At 40.4% G+C, this 17,671-nt stretch overlaps 1 protein-coding gene across 3 annotated transcripts in view; it reads right to left on the reverse strand.

Moving 5' to 3' along the window:
• Positions 1 to 17,671, reverse strand: part of Armc8 (armadillo repeat containing 8) — a 93,695-nt gene that overhangs the window by 54,631 nt on the left and 21,393 nt on the right. For all 3 annotated transcript variants that reach the window (XM_032910144.1, XM_032910143.1, XM_032910142.1), the window contains 3 exons: positions 2,804 to 2,875; positions 1,979 to 2,121; positions 1,499 to 1,596 (listed from right to left, as the gene is read on the reverse strand). In XM_032910144.1, the coding sequence (XP_032766035.1) occupies positions 1,499 to 1,596; positions 1,979 to 2,121; positions 2,804 to 2,871 (309 nt within the window). In that variant the 5' untranslated portion in view covers positions 2,872 to 2,875. The remainder of the gene's footprint in view (positions 1 to 1,498; positions 1,597 to 1,978; positions 2,122 to 2,803; positions 2,876 to 17,671) is intronic.

Here is a 17,671-nt window from a genome sequence, read left to right on the forward strand (position 1 = left end):
CATGGTGGCAAAGGAAAAACAGGCTTTCCAAGATCACCTTTTCTTTGTAATGCAAGACCAATTACAAACTAAAATGGGATTTTCGGGCTGAACCAGACAGAAAAGGAAACCTGGCTCAAGTGTCCTAGTGTTAAAGTGGGCACACTGCAGAGCCAAGCTTACGTACAAATGTACACACAAACTTCTCAAGCATGGTCTAAGTCTGCAAGCCTGGGGGCCTAAGGACATACAGCTTAGCTAATCTCCCAAAGGAACGATGTTGGCCTAAGACAAAAACAGAAGGCAGGGAGGAAAGAGTGCCCAAGACACAAGGGCTTTGTAGGGAAACAGAAGGCTGCAGTCCCTGACAGCGGAATCCCCGCCCCTGCTCGCACATTAGTATAACTCTCCAAGTTCTCCCAAGGAGTTTTTAAAACAAAAGGACAAAGACTTCAAAACAGCCACATAAGTCCAAGAGGCTGAGAACTAGCAGAGAGAAAAGGGGCTGGAGGTTCCAAGAGTCTGTTCATTTCTAATCCACTTTTTCCTCTTCCCTTCCTCTACTGCTCTCTGACTCACCAACCCTTCCAACAACCCTAACCATCTTCTTATGTGTGTCCTCTCTGCCAACTTCCCTCTGTAAATTTCTCCCTCTGTAATGTGTATATGACAAAAAGAACAAGGACTAGTTACATAACTGCCCCCAGTTACCTGTCAGGTAAGTAGGATTCCAAGTAGAAATGTAGAGAGAACATCTTGTGTATTGCACAGATGCATTACCTGTCAAGTAAAAAGCCTATGGCCCATGGCTTAGGCAGGAAATAGAAGTGGGACATCAGGGAGGAGAAAGAATTCTGGGATAGAGCCAGGTAGGAGATTGGGCCAGGAAGATGTAGCAAGATGCATGGTACCTGAGCACAGGTAACTAACTACATGGCAGAATGTAGGTTAGAGTGAATGGGTTATCTATAGTTATGATCCAGTCAGAGAAGAGCCTAGCTATTTGTAACTACATTTCGAGTGTGAGTGTTATTTCTGGGAGCATGGAGCTGGTAGGAAGAAATGGGACCTAACTCTATAGAAATACCCCCTTACTGACTGACTGACAGTAGGTAGTGCCTGAGCAGCTTCCAACATTGACCTCTACACAGTCCAGTCAGCCAGGCACGCTAAACAGCTCTGGGCTGCCCACACCCCCACCACTGAACTTTCAACCGTTTCTATGATATAACAATCTCCAAAGCATAAAATTGAAATGTTTGATAATTTAGAAAAACATATTCCCTTAAGTTACATATGAAATCAACAGAGCTTAGCCTTTAAGAATGGCATGTGAGTTCTCAAACTATGTAACTGTAATTCACTTACTTATTTACAAAGCCTAGAACATTCAACACTCCAACTAAGCAAAAGGTCAAACGCTTGCTACGGCTTCTACATTTAACAGTTATGGTAAATTAGGAGACACTAAGCAAGCTAGAAATAGATTGACTGTGACCCTAAAATACCCCAAACTCACTGTATACAATAGTTCCTCTGGAGTGACGGGACTGGTGAAGATTGTCCGTAGGCATCGGAGGCAAGCTTCAATGAACTTCAGGTCTGGGGACAGTAGTCCTATTAAGATAAACTACATGTGAGACACATTTTTTGTTGTTTTTTTTTTAGTTTTTTTTTTTTGTTGTTGTTGTTGTTCTTTTTTTTTCCGGAGCTGGGGACCAAACCCAGGGCCTTGCGCTTCCTAGGCAAGCGCTCTACCACTGAGCTAAATCCCCAACCCCTAGTCTTATTTTTTGAGACAGGGTTTTTCTGTGTTGCCCAGCTTTCCTGGAACTCGTTCTATAGGCCAAGCTGGCCTCAAACTCACAAAGATCTGCCTGTCTCTGCCTCCAGAGTGCTGGGATTAAAGGTGTGGGACACCACTTCCCAGCATGAGACACATCTTCCAACCAGAATTTAAAACACTGTAGGCAGAGTGCAGAAAGTGGCTCCCACATACCTTGTAGTAAGGCAGGGATGATATGGCAGTCTAGCAGAGACTTGACATTGTTTTCTGTGCCCATCGCAAGGCTCCCTAACACCACTGCACACTCAGTTTTCAGCTCTGTGCTTGAGGCTTCTTGTTGGAGCAAATACAACAATCTAAAAACAAGGGGAACTTGGTAAGCAGACTGTAAAACAAAACACCATTACTGTAACAAAGCAACAGAATAAAGCAGTGGGAAATATAGCCCACATAATAAAAATACGTAGACATACCAATCAAAAGGCAGAGGTGCAAAGCATACTCCCAACAGATACATTTACAACACAACTCCTGCGAGAGAGCTAGAGGACAGCATGGAGGTTGTGAGAGTGTCTCCTAGGATGTCAGGAGCTACACCATGAAGTCTCACCACATGACTGTCTAAACATGGAGGACACCAGCAGACATGCTAACACAGACAGGGAAAATCGCACAAAGCCTTGTCCCTAGATGAAGAAGGTCAGGCAACTAAGGAATGCTCAGACAGGACAAAGAGTCTTCTCCAAAGAAGAGCACACCAACTGGTTACTGAGTAGCACAGGGTCCGTATGCATACAAGTAACAGTATACAGACTGAGCGCACACACAAACACACACACACACACACACACACACACACTTGTATTTATGTAAACATATTTCCTTAGACAAGGTTAGTTTACTTTAAGGCATTATTTAAAAACACATTTATATTAAAAAACAAGAAAGACTAAGGAAAGTGAAGGGCTCTTATAATGGAAGTCAGAAGACACTAGAGACTCGGCAGGAATGGCAGAGCAAATCAGACCGCAAACATACCTCGGGACAGCTCCTAGAACGATGAGGTTTGCTTTCTGTTTATTGTTTCCAATTACAGCATTTTTCATGTCTCTAAATTCAGGAGAAGAAAAAAAAAAACAAAAACAAGCACACTGAGACACCGTAGGAAAGCATCAAAGGACAACTCATTCCACTTTATCATGCAACATCTTGGATAAAGTAAGGACAAAAATGAGTGACAAACCTCAACTCCTCACCCTTGACAGCCAGAGTGCTGAAGAGAGGGGACAGTGACAGTTGCTAAGTGGCTGTGGGACTATACAACAACAACAAGAGATACTGGGGAAGGGGAATCGCAAGTACTGATAAAGACTCCACTAAAAACAGGCTGGATTGCTCTAAAATAGACAGCACTCCTCTGAATACAAGGGAGTGTGTTAGGCTGCACAGCTCTGGAGTAGGTGACAAACCACCAGCCAATGGCACCCACCTGATTGTGCATCTACCACTGTGCCCCACCTCACCTGTGACATTAGAGCCACTCTATCAGCGCTCAGCAGCTTTCGGGGGTTCACATTCATTCTCATATAACCTCATAGAGCCATTCCTATTCACAGCCCACACTGTGTGTGCATACGCAGAAGACTCCAAGAATAAGGGAGATGGTCCTAAGTGCTGGAGGGCAAGGATTTCAGGAATAGCTCTTTGATCCTAGTGTTTAGTGTTCCTCCTCCTCTTTCTCCTTTTCTTTTGCTTCTTCCCTCTTCCTCTGCCTTCGTGTGTGTGTGTGTGTGTGTGTGTGTGTGTGTGTGTGTGTGTGTGTGTGTGTGAGTGAGACCTCCTGAATCTTGCATTACAGGTAGCTGTGAACCCCCCAGTAGGAGGGGGTGGGGAGTGCTGGGCATCAAACTTGGATCCTCTGTAAAAGCAGCAAGCACTCTTCATCACTCTCATCTTTATCATTCCCGCTTATCTGCCTGATTCTTATTAGCTGTACCCCCTTTGAAGTATGATTTTGTTTTTTAATGGCTTCTTAAAAATTTCCAATGCAATATTTAATTTCTTACATTTATTCTTCATATGATATCCCATTAAACATCAGAAGAGAGTTGTGAACACATTTCTATCCTGTCCTTTTTTTGTCCCCTGTTCTCATACTGTCTTCACATTGGTGAGAAACAACACACTACACAAGATTAGTATTTCTACTTATATGTTCAATTATTTTTAGGACAATAAAAAATAATTTTTGTATATTTTTATATATTTGCCAGTTTTTATTCTAGCCACACAAAGCAGAGTTTTTTACTTCAAAAATAAAGCTATTTTCTAAAATAAAAATACCTCTATAAATGCCTACTCAGTTTACAAATTCATAGATGGCCCCAAAGGGTATGTAGAAAAAATATAAATAAGGCAAAACTAACTCATAGTTACTAATGAACTATTGTTAAAGTACCTGATAAGAACTGTCTGGTCCTGAACACAAGAGGGCTGTGTTCCTATACAGCACTGTTCTAAAGGTGGGGAGGGAGCAATACCACACCCAAGGGCACCCCAGACACTTGTAAGGATGTCCAGAGACTTCCAGTCTTGGTTTTACAAAGGAGTGGAAAACCTTCCTGTACAGATTTAAAGCAAATGGCATGGGAATGGGAGGATGGAGTAGGGGGAGAAAATACTAGGAGACAACTAAGATCAGAGGTGAAGAAGCATCTCTGGGAGCAGCTAGAAACCAAGGACAATGGAAACTCTCAGGAATCTATGAGGATGACCTTAGCTAAGACTCCTAGCAATGGGGGATGGCTATGGACCCTAAACTGTCCAGTCTCCTGTAACCAGGCAAGACTTCCAATGCAGGGATTGGATTGAGACACCAACCCAGCCAGAAAACCATTCATCTTCATTTGTCCTGCCTACAAAGTGTGCCAGGATAAAGATGGAGGACAAAGGGAGGGAGTTGCCAACCAATGACTGGCCCAGCTTGAGGCTCATGCCTCGAGAGGCATCCACCCCCGACACTGCTAATAATATTCTGCTATACTTGCAGACAAGTGCCTACTATAACCGTTACCTGTAGTGGGTTGACCCAATGCTACTTGTATTATAATGCTAATTTGGGCCCCCCAAAACTGTTTGCCCCAAAGATGAGAGAGTCCACATAAGACACGAGACACATAAGACACTGAGGGACCCTGCCCCCAGTTTTTCTGACTGATAAATAAAGATGCCAGCAGCCAATAGTTGGGGAGAAGAGACATAGGAGGAGTTTAGGTTTCCTGGTCTTGAGATCACACGGAGGAGGAGAGAAGCAGAAAAGAGCCAAACAAGAAGACCATGCAGGAAGGAGAAGGAGAACTGCAATGGGATAGACAGATCATAAAATCATGGCGCTCAGAGACTGACCTCCAACCAGGGAGCCATCATGGGACTGACCTAGGCCCTCTGCACATGTGTAACAGTTGTGTGACTGGGTCTTCATGGAGGACACCTAATAACAGGAGCAGGAACTGTCTTTGATTTTGTTACCTGCCTTTGAGATCCTTTCCTTTTGCTGGGCTGCCTTGTCTAGCCTCAACAGGAGAAGGTGCATGGGGTCTTACTGTAACTTGATATGCTAAGGCTGATTGATATCCATGAGTGACCTCCCCTTTTCTGAAGAGAAAGAGAGGAGTGGATTGGGGAGAAGAGGGGTGTGGAGGAAGAAAAGAAGTAAGAGGGAGGGGAAACTATAGTAGAGATGTAAAGTAAATAAATAACTTAAAAAGAAAATGGCTCATCTTTTGGGTATATGCCCAGAAGTGGAATAGCTGGGTTCTTAGGTAGAACTATGTTCACTTTTCTGAGGAACCTCCAGACTGATTTCCAGAGTGGTTGTACCAGTTTGTGGTCCCACCAACAATGGAGGAGTGTTCCTCTTTCTCTTCATCCTCACCAGCATCTGCTGTCACCTGAGTTTTTTATCTTAGCCATTCTGACTGGTGTGAAGTAGAATCTTAGGGTTGTTTTGATTTGCATTTCCCTGATGATTAAGGATGTTGAACATTTCTTTAGGTACTTCTCAGCCATTTGATATTTTTCAGACAAGAATTCTTTGTTTAGCTCTGTACCCCATTTTTAATAGGGTTATTTGATTCTCTGGAGTCTAACTTCTTGAATTCTTTGTATATATGGGATATAAGCCCTCTATTGGATGGAGGATTGGTAAAGATCTTTTCCCAATCTGTTGGTTGCCGTTTTGTCCTAGTGACAATGTCCTTGCCTTACAGAAGTGTTGCAATTTTATGAGGTCCCATTTGTCAATTCTTGATCTTAGAGCATATGCTATTGGTGTTCTGTTCAAGAAATTTTCCCCAGTGCCTATGCATTCAAGGCTCTCCCCACTTTCTCTTCTATTAGTTTCAGTGTATCGGGTTTTATGTGGAGGTCCCTGATCCACTTGGACTTGAACTTTGTACGAAGACATAACAATGGGTCGATTTGCATTCTTCTACATGTTGACCACCAGTTGAACCAGCAACACTTGTTGAAAATGCTGCCTTTTTTCCACTGGATGGTTTTAGCTCCTTTGTCAAAGATCAAGTGACCATAGGTGTGTGGTTTCATTTCTGGGTCTTCAATTCTATTCCACTGATCTACCTGCCTGTCTCTGTACCAATACAATGCAGTTTGGACATGCTCCACTATGTTCATAGCAGCCTTATTTATAATAACCAGAAGCTGGAGAGAACCCAGATGTCCTTCAAAAGAGGAATGGATACTTAAAATGTGGTACATTTACACAATGGAGTACTATCCAGCTATTAAAAACAATGACTTCATGAAATTCTTAGGCAAATGAATGGAACTAGAAAATATCATCCTGACTGAGGTAATCCAATCACAAAAGAACACACATGCTATGCACTCATTGATTAGGGATATTAGCTCAAAAGCTCAGAATACCCAAGATACAATCCACAGACCACATGAAGCTCAAGAAGTTGGAAGACCAAAGAGTGGATGTTTCAATCCTTCTTAGAAGGGGGAACAAAAATATTCATAGGAAGAAATACAAAGACAAAGTGGAGCAGAGGCTGAGGGAAAGGCCATCCAGAGACTGATCTATCCTATATACATACAGTCACCAAACCCAAACAATATTGTAGATGCCAACAAGTGCATGCTGACAGGAGCCTGGTATAGCTGTCTCCTGAGAGGCTCTGCCAGAGCCTGAGAAATAGAGTCAGATCCTCTCAACCAACCATTGAACTGAAAAACAGCCCCCCCCCCCCATGGAGGAGTTAGAGAAAGGACTGAAAGAACTGAAGGGGTTTTCAACCATAGGAAGAACAACAATATCAACCAACCAGACCCCCCCAGAGACTAAACCACCAACCAAAGAGTACACATGGGACCCATGGCTCCAGCTGCATATGTAGCAGAGGATGGCCTTATCGGGCATCAATGAGAGGAGAGGCCTTTGGCCCTGTGACGGCTCAATTCCCAAGTGTAGGGGAATGCCAGGGAGGGGAGATAGGAGGGTGGGTGGATGGGGGAACACTCTCTTATATTTTTGGTTGTGAGCCTAGCCTTTAACGGCTGAGCCATCTCTCCAGCCCGGGGGAACACTCTCATAGAGGCAGGGAGAGGGGGGAACGGATAGGGGGATTCCAGAGGGGAAACTAGAAAAGGAGATAACATTTGAAATGTAAGTAAAGAAAATATCCAATTTTAAAAAAAGGCATCTTTTCTTGTAGTATGTCACATATAAAAGTTCTTGTTTTAATCAAAAGTTTAGCATTTTAGAAAACCAGAACCAGTTTAGCAGCATTCAGTGTGTCCGAATGAATCATCAACAGCACACAGCTGTCTCAGGACACCCTGGCAATTCTCACAATCAACTACCTCAGAAGGTTTCTACTGTAGTTAGACCTAAGCATTACATATGAGAACACTATAAACCATCTTATCTCTATAAGCAGGGAAGACATCACTTTCTTCTGGGGATTAAGTGTACTAAGTGGGCACTGTTACTATGAGTCTCGAACACTGCAGGATAGTATAAGAGTGGTACCAAAAACCAAGCGGAAACTGGATCAGGGTTGTTACAACCATTGTTAGGTGGCACTCAGGTTTCAGCTCATCCATCTCTTTTATATCCCAAAATAAGCTCCCCCAAACAGTTCTGCTTCTCCCTGTTTTAAATAGCAAAGGTCTACCATATTTAAGAATATTTTGCAGTCTGAACAGTTAAAATTCTAGAAAACTTATAGTTAGCAAAACATGATCTGGTAGACAAATGGGAATTCAAAAAAAAAAAAAAAAGCAACAACAACAAAGACCAACTCAACAGAGGAGTACAGATTTCCAACACCAAGTTCACTTACTGGCTGAGAGTATGGCTTCATGGCAGGGTGCTTGCCGAACATGCTCAAAGCCCTGGGTTCAATCCCCAGCACCTTCTTAAGACACATAAAAAGCACCCAGTTATCACTGGGAAAGCTGATGTCAGCACGCATTGCTGAATGCGATCTTTATGTATTAAGGCAAACACTGAAACTTCATGCTTTCAAAGACTGACCCTCTTTGTAAACTTTCCCTCCGATCTTCTGGATGATTTAAAACATATAATTAACTAATCGATATGAGGTGGAATGAGATTTATTCCGTTTTTTTTTTTAAATCAAGTTCTAATACAGTAAAACACCAAGACCTCAGTAAAGAGCAGCTGGCGAGAGACTACATCGTGGCTCCCATTTCCTCACTAAGCCTACTATATGGATTACTACTTACAATAATTCTTTACCCAGTGAAGACACCAGTATAAGAAAACTATGCAAGATCTCTCTCTCTATCTCTCTACCTGTCTGTCTATGTCTATCCGTCTGTCCATCCATCCATCCATCCACCCTTCCCTCCCTCCCACTTATCTTTAGTTTACATAGTATTGTATACCTGCTACTCTATTTCATAGTCACAGCAGCCTTGGGTAAGATTAGCCCCATTTACATATGAGAAAGCTGCAACTCCGGCTTGCATGCTTGCTTGTTTTTGAGAGCCCACATATTAAGTAGCAGATCCAAGTAGTCATCAGGTTTGGGGCTTATCACCCAGCTCTGAAGAGGCTGAGAGAGGAGGATCATGAGTTTTAAGGCCAGCCTATATTATTCAGGGAGACCCTGTTTTGAAAATCAAAAACCAAACCAAAGCAAAACAAAAGAACAAACTCATGTCGTCTATGGCAGATGATCTCTTTTTCTTCTACACATGAGCCCTTTATAGCAACCTTTTAAGAAAGAAAAATAAAGTAATCTTTCTTTGTATTTTCTATGTCTCTATACAACATAAAAGCATTTCTAACTTTTAGTCAGACATCCTTTTCCCAAGAGATCAAAAGAACACAATTTCTTGTCTATCTTGTCTACTGATGCTGGGGAGAGGGCATGACTTATTTACATTCTTCTGAAAGTCAGTGGTCAGTTTTTGAGCTCTGCACTGTACTAGGTATTACCAAGGGTACAAAACATCACACAATAGGATGCCTTTTCTGAAGAGTTACTGTCTACCTGGAGAGGTGAAAATATTGCTAACAGTATAAGGTCAGCCAAATTATAAATTTAGTATTTATAATATAGGTTTAAAATATAAACATAAATAAACCTAAAAGATTTATGAGGCAATGGAAGGAAGTACGCTGAACTGTAGAAAATGGTAAGAGCAGAGGAAAGGCCAGCTGGTAGATCATGCTGCGACATGAAGACAGTATATTCTAGGGGCAAATACACAGAATGGCAACTAAAAGAAGAAAGTTCACTTTAGGGTGGCAATAAACAAAAGTGGCAGGGAGAAGAGAGAGGCTAGAGAGAGGACTGGCTTGAGGACAGGCACAAAGAAAGCAGTGCCCAAGAAAGGCAACTACATGTAGATAGGCTGGTACACTGACAAGACTCATATCAAGTCAAGAGGGGCAGCTAAGTGGACGAACCAGTCATCATCATGGCACTGTGATCAGATGAAAGGGAGAACGACTGTGCCTGTAGTCACCTGACTCCAGTTGGCTCTAGACAGAGGCACAGTGCCTGGCACTTGGCAGGTACTCAAACTCTTTCATGTTTGGGGCAATAAAATATAGGAAGCCTAAAGAAGAAATCACTCAGCAAGACAAAGATCTACTCTGATTTCAGACAGATTAAATTAAAGCTGAAATAACATCTACGTATGAGAAGGCATCATCAAGATATGTCTTTATATGCATAAAATTGCCAAAGATAAATATTAAAACAAAACAAAAACAGAAGAATTCCCAGGCAGAAAGGCTTAAAACACTAGAAATGCACCTCGGTGCACTTGACAGGTAGTGAATTCAGCTAGAGTCACAACTGTGCACAGTGATAAATGGTTCTAGCAGATAACACAGTTTTGCATGGAGATTAAAGTTTCGACTTTACTTCCTTTTACTTTGTTCTAAAACAGATTAGACAAAGGACTCAAATATTAAATGCAATGGATAGTGCCCACCACACACACATAAAATTCAGAACATAGAGAGAAAGCAAACAGTACACTTGGTGTTAAAATAGTGGCAAGAAAGGAAGAAAAAAATTGGAATCTAGAGCTGTTGAAGAAACAAAGTTTTAATCAGGAATAAACCTATATTTATTTCTAAATAGTCAAAAATAATGAGCTTTAAACTTATTAAAATTAAAATAGCATTAAGGCTGGTATTCCAGACTAAAGTCAGCTATACCAGTTCATTCTGAATCAGTGTTATTTCTCAATTACCTGAGGCAGCTCTCGTTTAGAAGAAAATACTATTTTATAGTCATTTTTGTTCTAGATGGTAAGAAATAGCTGAATAATATGCTGGGTACTAAAAACTACAATCTGAGATAAGGCTTGGCCCACTTATAAACTTTCATTAGCAAAGACAATAAACTGTAAACTAAGGAGGAAGATAAAAACCCCACATTTGTGAGTTAGCTAAGAATAAAGCAACATCTTTAAAAAAGAAGGCAATATAATAAGACATCTTATTAAATCATCCAAATATGACCTTTCTATTTCTAAGCATAGCTAAAGAATGGGTACATTTATTCACAGCCCCATTAAACAATATTTATATTTCAGGTTAACAATTAATCATCTGTAAGCTGCTATATCAACTAGAATTCAGGGGCTAGAGAGAGCACTTAACTAGAATAAGTCTTCAGCAACATAAATGAATATTTTCTAAAGATTTATTTTTTTTATGTACATGCTCTATTTGCATGTGCGCCTGCATGCCAGAAGAGGACATCAGCTCCCATTACAGATGGTTGTGAGCCACCATGTAGTTGCTGGGAATTGAACTCAGGACCTCTGGAAGAGCAGTCAGTGCTCTTAACCACTGAGCAATCTTTCCAGCCCCCCCCACCATAAAAGAAATTTAAAAATGAGATTCAATGATGATGTATTACTCATAATCTTGAATTAGGAACCATTCCCTCCCTCCATCATTCCCTCCCTCCATCCCCCCCACTCCAGTTCTAGATCAAACCCAGGCCTGTGTATACTAAACAAGTCCCCTCTAATACCAGCTGCTTCCTTGGACCAAGGAAACAAACTTGGCTCAAGTCAACTTAAAACGCTTACTGTATTCCTACCATATCTGCCAACAGAACAAGTCTGAGAAATGGTGGTAAATTAACTCACTCTTATCACTCTATGATATAGATACTTAAAATGTAATTCCAGATACTTACATAAAATTAGATTTTACAGTAAATATTCATTTCTCTATAGCATCTTATGGTTCTATAATAACAAAGGAGTGGGGTTGGGGATTTAGCTCAGTGGTAGAACACTTGCCTAGCAAGCGAAAGGCCCTGGGTTCAGTCCCCAGCTCCGGAAAAAAAAAAAAAAAAAAAAGAAAAAAGAAAAAAAATAACAAAGGAGTATTTTTCTAGAATACCTTTTATTTATTGATAATTTCATAAACGTATACGATATATCTTGATTATATCTACCCCTAATGAATGAACAATTTTGCAAACTAAATACTGCCTCAGAAATTACTGGATTTAACTCTGTTCTACCAACATGTCTGCAAGTCACCTTACTTTTTCCAAAAAATTTAATAATCATGTAACAAATTTACAACATTTTAAAGCATGTTAATATTTTAAACCTAATCATTCCAAGAAACATCAAAGAGTGTGTTAGAACATTACAGAATAATGTGGCAGCAAATAGGTACATATGAAAAGATGTGTTTTATACATAAGCAAATGAGTTGCTGACCTTCACAGTCAGCACCACACATATACACATAGAAAGAGGTGTTTCTATAGCAGCAAAGACTATGCCAAGTGTAACTGCCAGGCTACGTTCCATTTTAGAGCACTACTTTTAAAACTCAGGATTACCACACTACTCTAAAATACTGTTGTTTCAAGCAAATTTATTGATCAAATATATTAAAATAGATTCAAATCACTTTAGATAGATTCAAAATTTTCCAAAAGTTAACCTTATAACAAAAATTTTCAAGAAATAAATACTTCATTTTTATATGAAGTACTACTAGTTCTGGTTCATTTAAAAAGAAGAAAAAACCTGTCTATATAAATAAAAGCAGAGGCATATTTTTTTCTGGAACCAGAAAGCAATAATCATTACCAAAACAATCTCATCACATTAGTACAATAAAATCCTTTAGAAAGCACTTTAGAAACTAACTCTTGGTGAGAATCTCCCAGTTTACACGACTGTGGGACTGACAACTGCCTGTGAATTACAGGAGGAGTCTAGGCTAGCTCTGATTATACGTAACTTTGAAACATAGAGCCAGTCTGTTCAGGTCACCTTTCCCTTTCAACACAGGGATATAAATGCACGGTTACATGGGATTATCAACTGATCTTCTTTTGAAGGATTGCCAAAATAGAAACCAGACCAGAAGCCTTGTTTAAATATTTTCCAACATATGATACATATGAGGGGTAGGGGGTGAGGGGTTAAGTAGATTTTTGATTCATGATCTGCAAAATCTTTGAACACTTCAACTATGATATTTAAGACAGTTGAACCAATACCACACTAACCTTGCCAAAAAGCTGTACTGTAATTGTCCTTTGTTATTTGCTACTGTTGTTTTGAGGCAGGGTATCTATCATACAGCCCAGTCTGGCCTTGAACTTGCTATATAGCCAAAGCTGGCCTCCAAATTAAATTCCTCCTACCTCTTCCTCCTGTGTGCTAGAATTATGGCTACTATCAGGTTCCATTTCTACAATTGTTATTTAAAGTCATGATCAGATTTCCATAATAGAGAAAGCTGAGAATTCGCACTGTAGTCTATCTAATCTGTCTCCTATGTCTACTCCCTTTTGTAACTGCAAATTCTACTACAGTTCATAACCTACAGGAGTCCCACTCCTACCTGCACACATCTCAGGCCACACCTATCTTCTACTCAGTTATGTATATGAAACTTCGCACTTTTAGGAAAAGAACAGGATCAGATTTCGTATTCAACATGCTATGCACTCACTGATAAGTGGATATTAGCCCAAAAGCTCAGAATACCCAAGATACAATCCACAGACCACATGAAACTCAAGAAGAAGAAAGATCAAAGTGTGGATGCTTCAGTCCTTCTTAGAAGGGGGAACAAAATACTCAAGGGAGGAAATATGGAGACAAAGTGTGGAGCAGAGATTGAGGAAAGGCCATCCAGAGCCTGCCCCACCTGGGGATCCATCCCATATACAGCCACCAAACCCAGACAATATTGCTGATGTCAAGAAGTGCATGCTGACAGGAGCCTGGTATAGCTGTCTCCTAAGAGACTCTGCCAGAGCCTGAAAAATAACAGAGGTGGATGCTTGCAGCCAATCATTAAACTGAGAATGTGGTTCCCAATGGAGGAGTTAGAGAAAGGACTGAAGGAGCTGAAAGGGTTTGCCACCCCGTAAGAAGAACAACAATATCAACCAGCCAGAACCCCCAGAGCTTCCAGGGACTAAATTACCAAAGAGTACACATAGAGCGACCCAAGGCTCCAGGCACATATGTAGCAGAGGATGGCCTTGTAGGACATCAATGGGAGGAGAAGGCCTTTGTCTTGCCAAGGCTCCATGCCCCAGTGTAGGGGATGCCAGGGCAGGGAGTTGGGGATGGGTGGAACACCCTCATAGAATCAGGGGGAAGGAGGAAGGAATAGGGAGTTTCTGGAGGGGAAACTGGGAAAGGGGATAACATTTGAAATGTAAATAAATAAAATATCCAATAAAAAAAAATCAAAGTATATAAAATGATAGAATTTTAGACATCTTGCTCAACATTTTTTATTATAAACATCACTTTATTCTTTGATTATGGTAAAAATACAAGTATTTTAAATATTACTGTGAGTTGCATGATTTTTCTTACTATAATAAATTTGTTATTTCAACTTACCTTATCAAAAGCAAAAAAAACAAAAAACAAAAAACCCCCAATGTGATACATGTTAACAATAGAATTTTCTTCAGCTGTAAAGACAAGTGAAATAAAAAGAAAAATGGATAAAACTGGAAAATATTGAATTGGTAGGGGTAGCTCTGGCGGAATAACAAATGCACACATTTTCTCAGTCCGTGGAGTGTGTCTTACAATTTTTAGACTTCGTGTGAGTAACTTGGAAAGGTCGGAATGTTAGAAAATAGCAATAAACAGGTAAACCAAAAGAGGCCATTAAGGATGTATGTAGGGAGCTATATTGTAGAATACTCCGAAATACGGAACATATAGGAGGGGTTACTGGATATAAAAATAAGACATAGTCATGGAAAGTGGAAAGAGGAGTAGAAGTTTAACTAAAGCTAAGGTATATGAAAACACCATATAGAAATTTATTCTATAAATTAGAATATGTAATGAAGATGTTTGAATAGAGGCACCATGTGTAGGAGGATAATGTTTCTGACAGAAGTCATAAGTTATTAAATGAAAATTCCAGAGCCAGATATTAGACATAAATAAAAAAAGATTTTGTATTCAAGCTTTCAATATAGTAGGACCATCCGAGTTCATGCTTCATGTTATACTACCAACAAAAAGTCACATTAAATAACTGCTCATTCTTCAGCAACTGTTAAGTAGTGCTGGTTGCTAATATAGTTTTGCCAACAGAGCTCCACTCACCGACTAGGTGACTGCTCATGCTTCATTACCCACAAAGCACTCTTCTGTATTTACAGTTATGTCACTAGTTAGAGACTACAATGAGAGTTCTTCAATTTTGTTCTTCCTGATAATATTTTACTTAGTTTATAATCTTTTATGAGGAAAAAAATAGATTTTAATGTAAAAACATAAAACTGTGGTTGGCTTGTAGACTAAGCTATAGTTTTTATCAATTCTTTTATGTTCCTCCATTTGCACATTTTAGATTTGAAATTGTTTACTTCAGATTGTCTATTCCTCCTCTAAAAACAGCAGTCTATCTTTGGCTGGCTCTAGTCTAAATACTTTCCTATAGATAGCTACTGCATCAAATATAGCTTCTATGCAATTTTATGAAAATGTTTATAAAAAAGAAAGTTAGGGTCGGAGAGATGGTTCAGTGGTTAAGAGCACTGACTGCTCTTCCAGAGTCCTGAGATCAATTCCCAGGAACCACATGGTGGCTCACAACCATCTGTAATGGGATCTGATGCCCTATTCTGGTGTGTCTGAAGACAGCTACAGTGTGCTCATGTACATAAAATAAATAAATACATCTTTAAAAAAAAAAAAAAACTAGGTGCACCTTTTCCTAAATATAAATATCACTGTGGTTCCCTTTTTCCTCTATCAAGGTTGTACTAAAGAACCTCCACAAAGCAGAGGGAGACAATGCCTTTCCTTATCTTTTTCAAGTTATTTAAAACTGGGCCAATAACAAGTAACAATGGGTGCTACTTAAGTGGTGGCACCCATACCAGGCACTGAATGTTATGATTCTTACAACGACCCGGCAGGATAGGTGGTTATTTTCTCTTTAGGATGATGACATAAAGGTTCAAGGAAATTGAGTAATTGGCCCAAAGACACAGCTAGGAAGGACCCCACCAGGAAATGTTACAACCAGGGATTTAACATACTGTTGTCCAACTCCAACACCCATGCTCGATCCAGAGCTTTCCTTTGTCTGCCCATCCTGACAGCTAACCACGTCTGAGACCTGACGCTGTCTCAGAAGGCACTAAGGCTACCTAACGCATTACACCTAAGCTGCTGTGCTACACTTCGGTGTCCCTCCGGTTCTTCCATCTCCTGCTCTTGAACTCCCCTACTTAACAGCTTTTAGAAACCTATAATGGTCTCTGGAAAATAAGTGACAAGTAGCACCAGCATACCCAAATAACCAGGTAAGACGTCTGACTAGTAAATCCTACCAAATAGTAATGATTATGGAAGTATTATCTTCTAATATACACTGAACACTTGATGAGCATTTCTTCTAAGCTGAAGAATCTAAGTAATATCCAGTACTGTCCACCTAGAGAACCGCCTGGTCCATGGAGGGAATGCCTGTCGCCCACAGAGCAATGTCACGTAAACCCACCCTCTCTAGTCACAACCAGAACTAATTTACTCAGTGGAGGCTTTCAGACCACTTCTTCTGATAACACTCAAACTCGTCTTTAAAAGAGCTGATTAAATCATCACAGATTCTCTCAGTTAAGGAGCAAAGGCAAAGTTATCATGGGGAGAAGGAATCACTTCTTTTTGTTCCTCTAAACCAAAGGGGAGAAAATAGTGTCAAATATTTTAAGTGAGCCCCAGTCAGCTTTCCTGACTCTGAGTAAGAATTACAGTCAAGGGGTTGGAGATTTAGCTCAGTGGTAGAGCGCTTGCCTAGGAAGCGCAAGGCCCTGGGTTCAGTCCCCAGCTCCGGAAAAAAGAATCAAAAAAAAACAAACAAACAAACAAAAAAAAAAAAAACGAAGAATTACAGTCAAGGGGCTGGAGCGGTGGCCTAGCAGTTAAAAGCACTTGTTGCTCTTGCAGAGGCCTGGGGTTCTGTTCCCAGTGCCCACACTGGATGGTTCACGACCTCCTGTAATGGAAAATCCAACAGTCCCTTCTGGCTTCTGCAGACATTTGCATACATATAGTGCACACACATATATACTTAGGCACACACACATACATGTAATTTTTATTTGGTTTTGGTTTTTTCCTCCCACAACCCCCAAGACAGAATTTCTCTGTGTAGCCCTGGCTGCTCTGGAACTCACTTTATAGAGAAGGCTGGCCTCAATCTTATGGAAATCCACCTGCCTCTGCCTCCTGAGTATTGGAATTAAAGGTGTGTGCTGACATGCCCAGACACATGTAAGAATTGTAGTCAAAAGAAAGGTACATAAACAAAGTTTACTGTAGCTGAACAAGAATGAAGTTTAAAGTACTATTTGACTAAAAATATTAATTAGGGAAGATGAAGAGGAAGAGACTCGTCCTTGTGGCCTGATGGCTATCCCAAACACACCCTCCTTTCAACCTTGTTTCTTGCCCAAAACTGAGGCCTCTAGGTTCTGTGCTTCCCAGTTCCACAAGCAGCCTTATGAGTCTTCTTCCTCAGAACTAACATGTTAAAAGGAAAAGCTACTGAACACAAAGGGAAAAAATTGCCTTCTTGTCCCTTGAAATCTTATTTTACTTGTCCAGCTTTAATTTCAAAATCACCTACAATGTGTTGATTAAAAATGTTTTCCCTCAGGGCCGGAGAGATGGCTCAGCGGTTAAGAGCACTGACCGCTCTTCCAGAGGTCCTGAGTTCAATCCCAGCAACCACATGGTGGCTCACAACCATCTGTAATGGGATCCGACGCCCTCTTCTGGTGTCTGAAGACAATGACAGTGTACTCATATATATATAATAAAAATAAATAAATCTTTAAAAAAATGTTTTCCCCA

The sequence above is a fragment of the Rattus rattus genome, chromosome 8, assembly GCF_011064425.1.
Source record: "Rattus rattus isolate New Zealand chromosome 8, Rrattus_CSIRO_v1, whole genome shotgun sequence".
In the NCBI taxonomy this organism is placed as follows: Eukaryota; Metazoa; Chordata; class Mammalia; order Rodentia; family Muridae; genus Rattus; species Rattus rattus.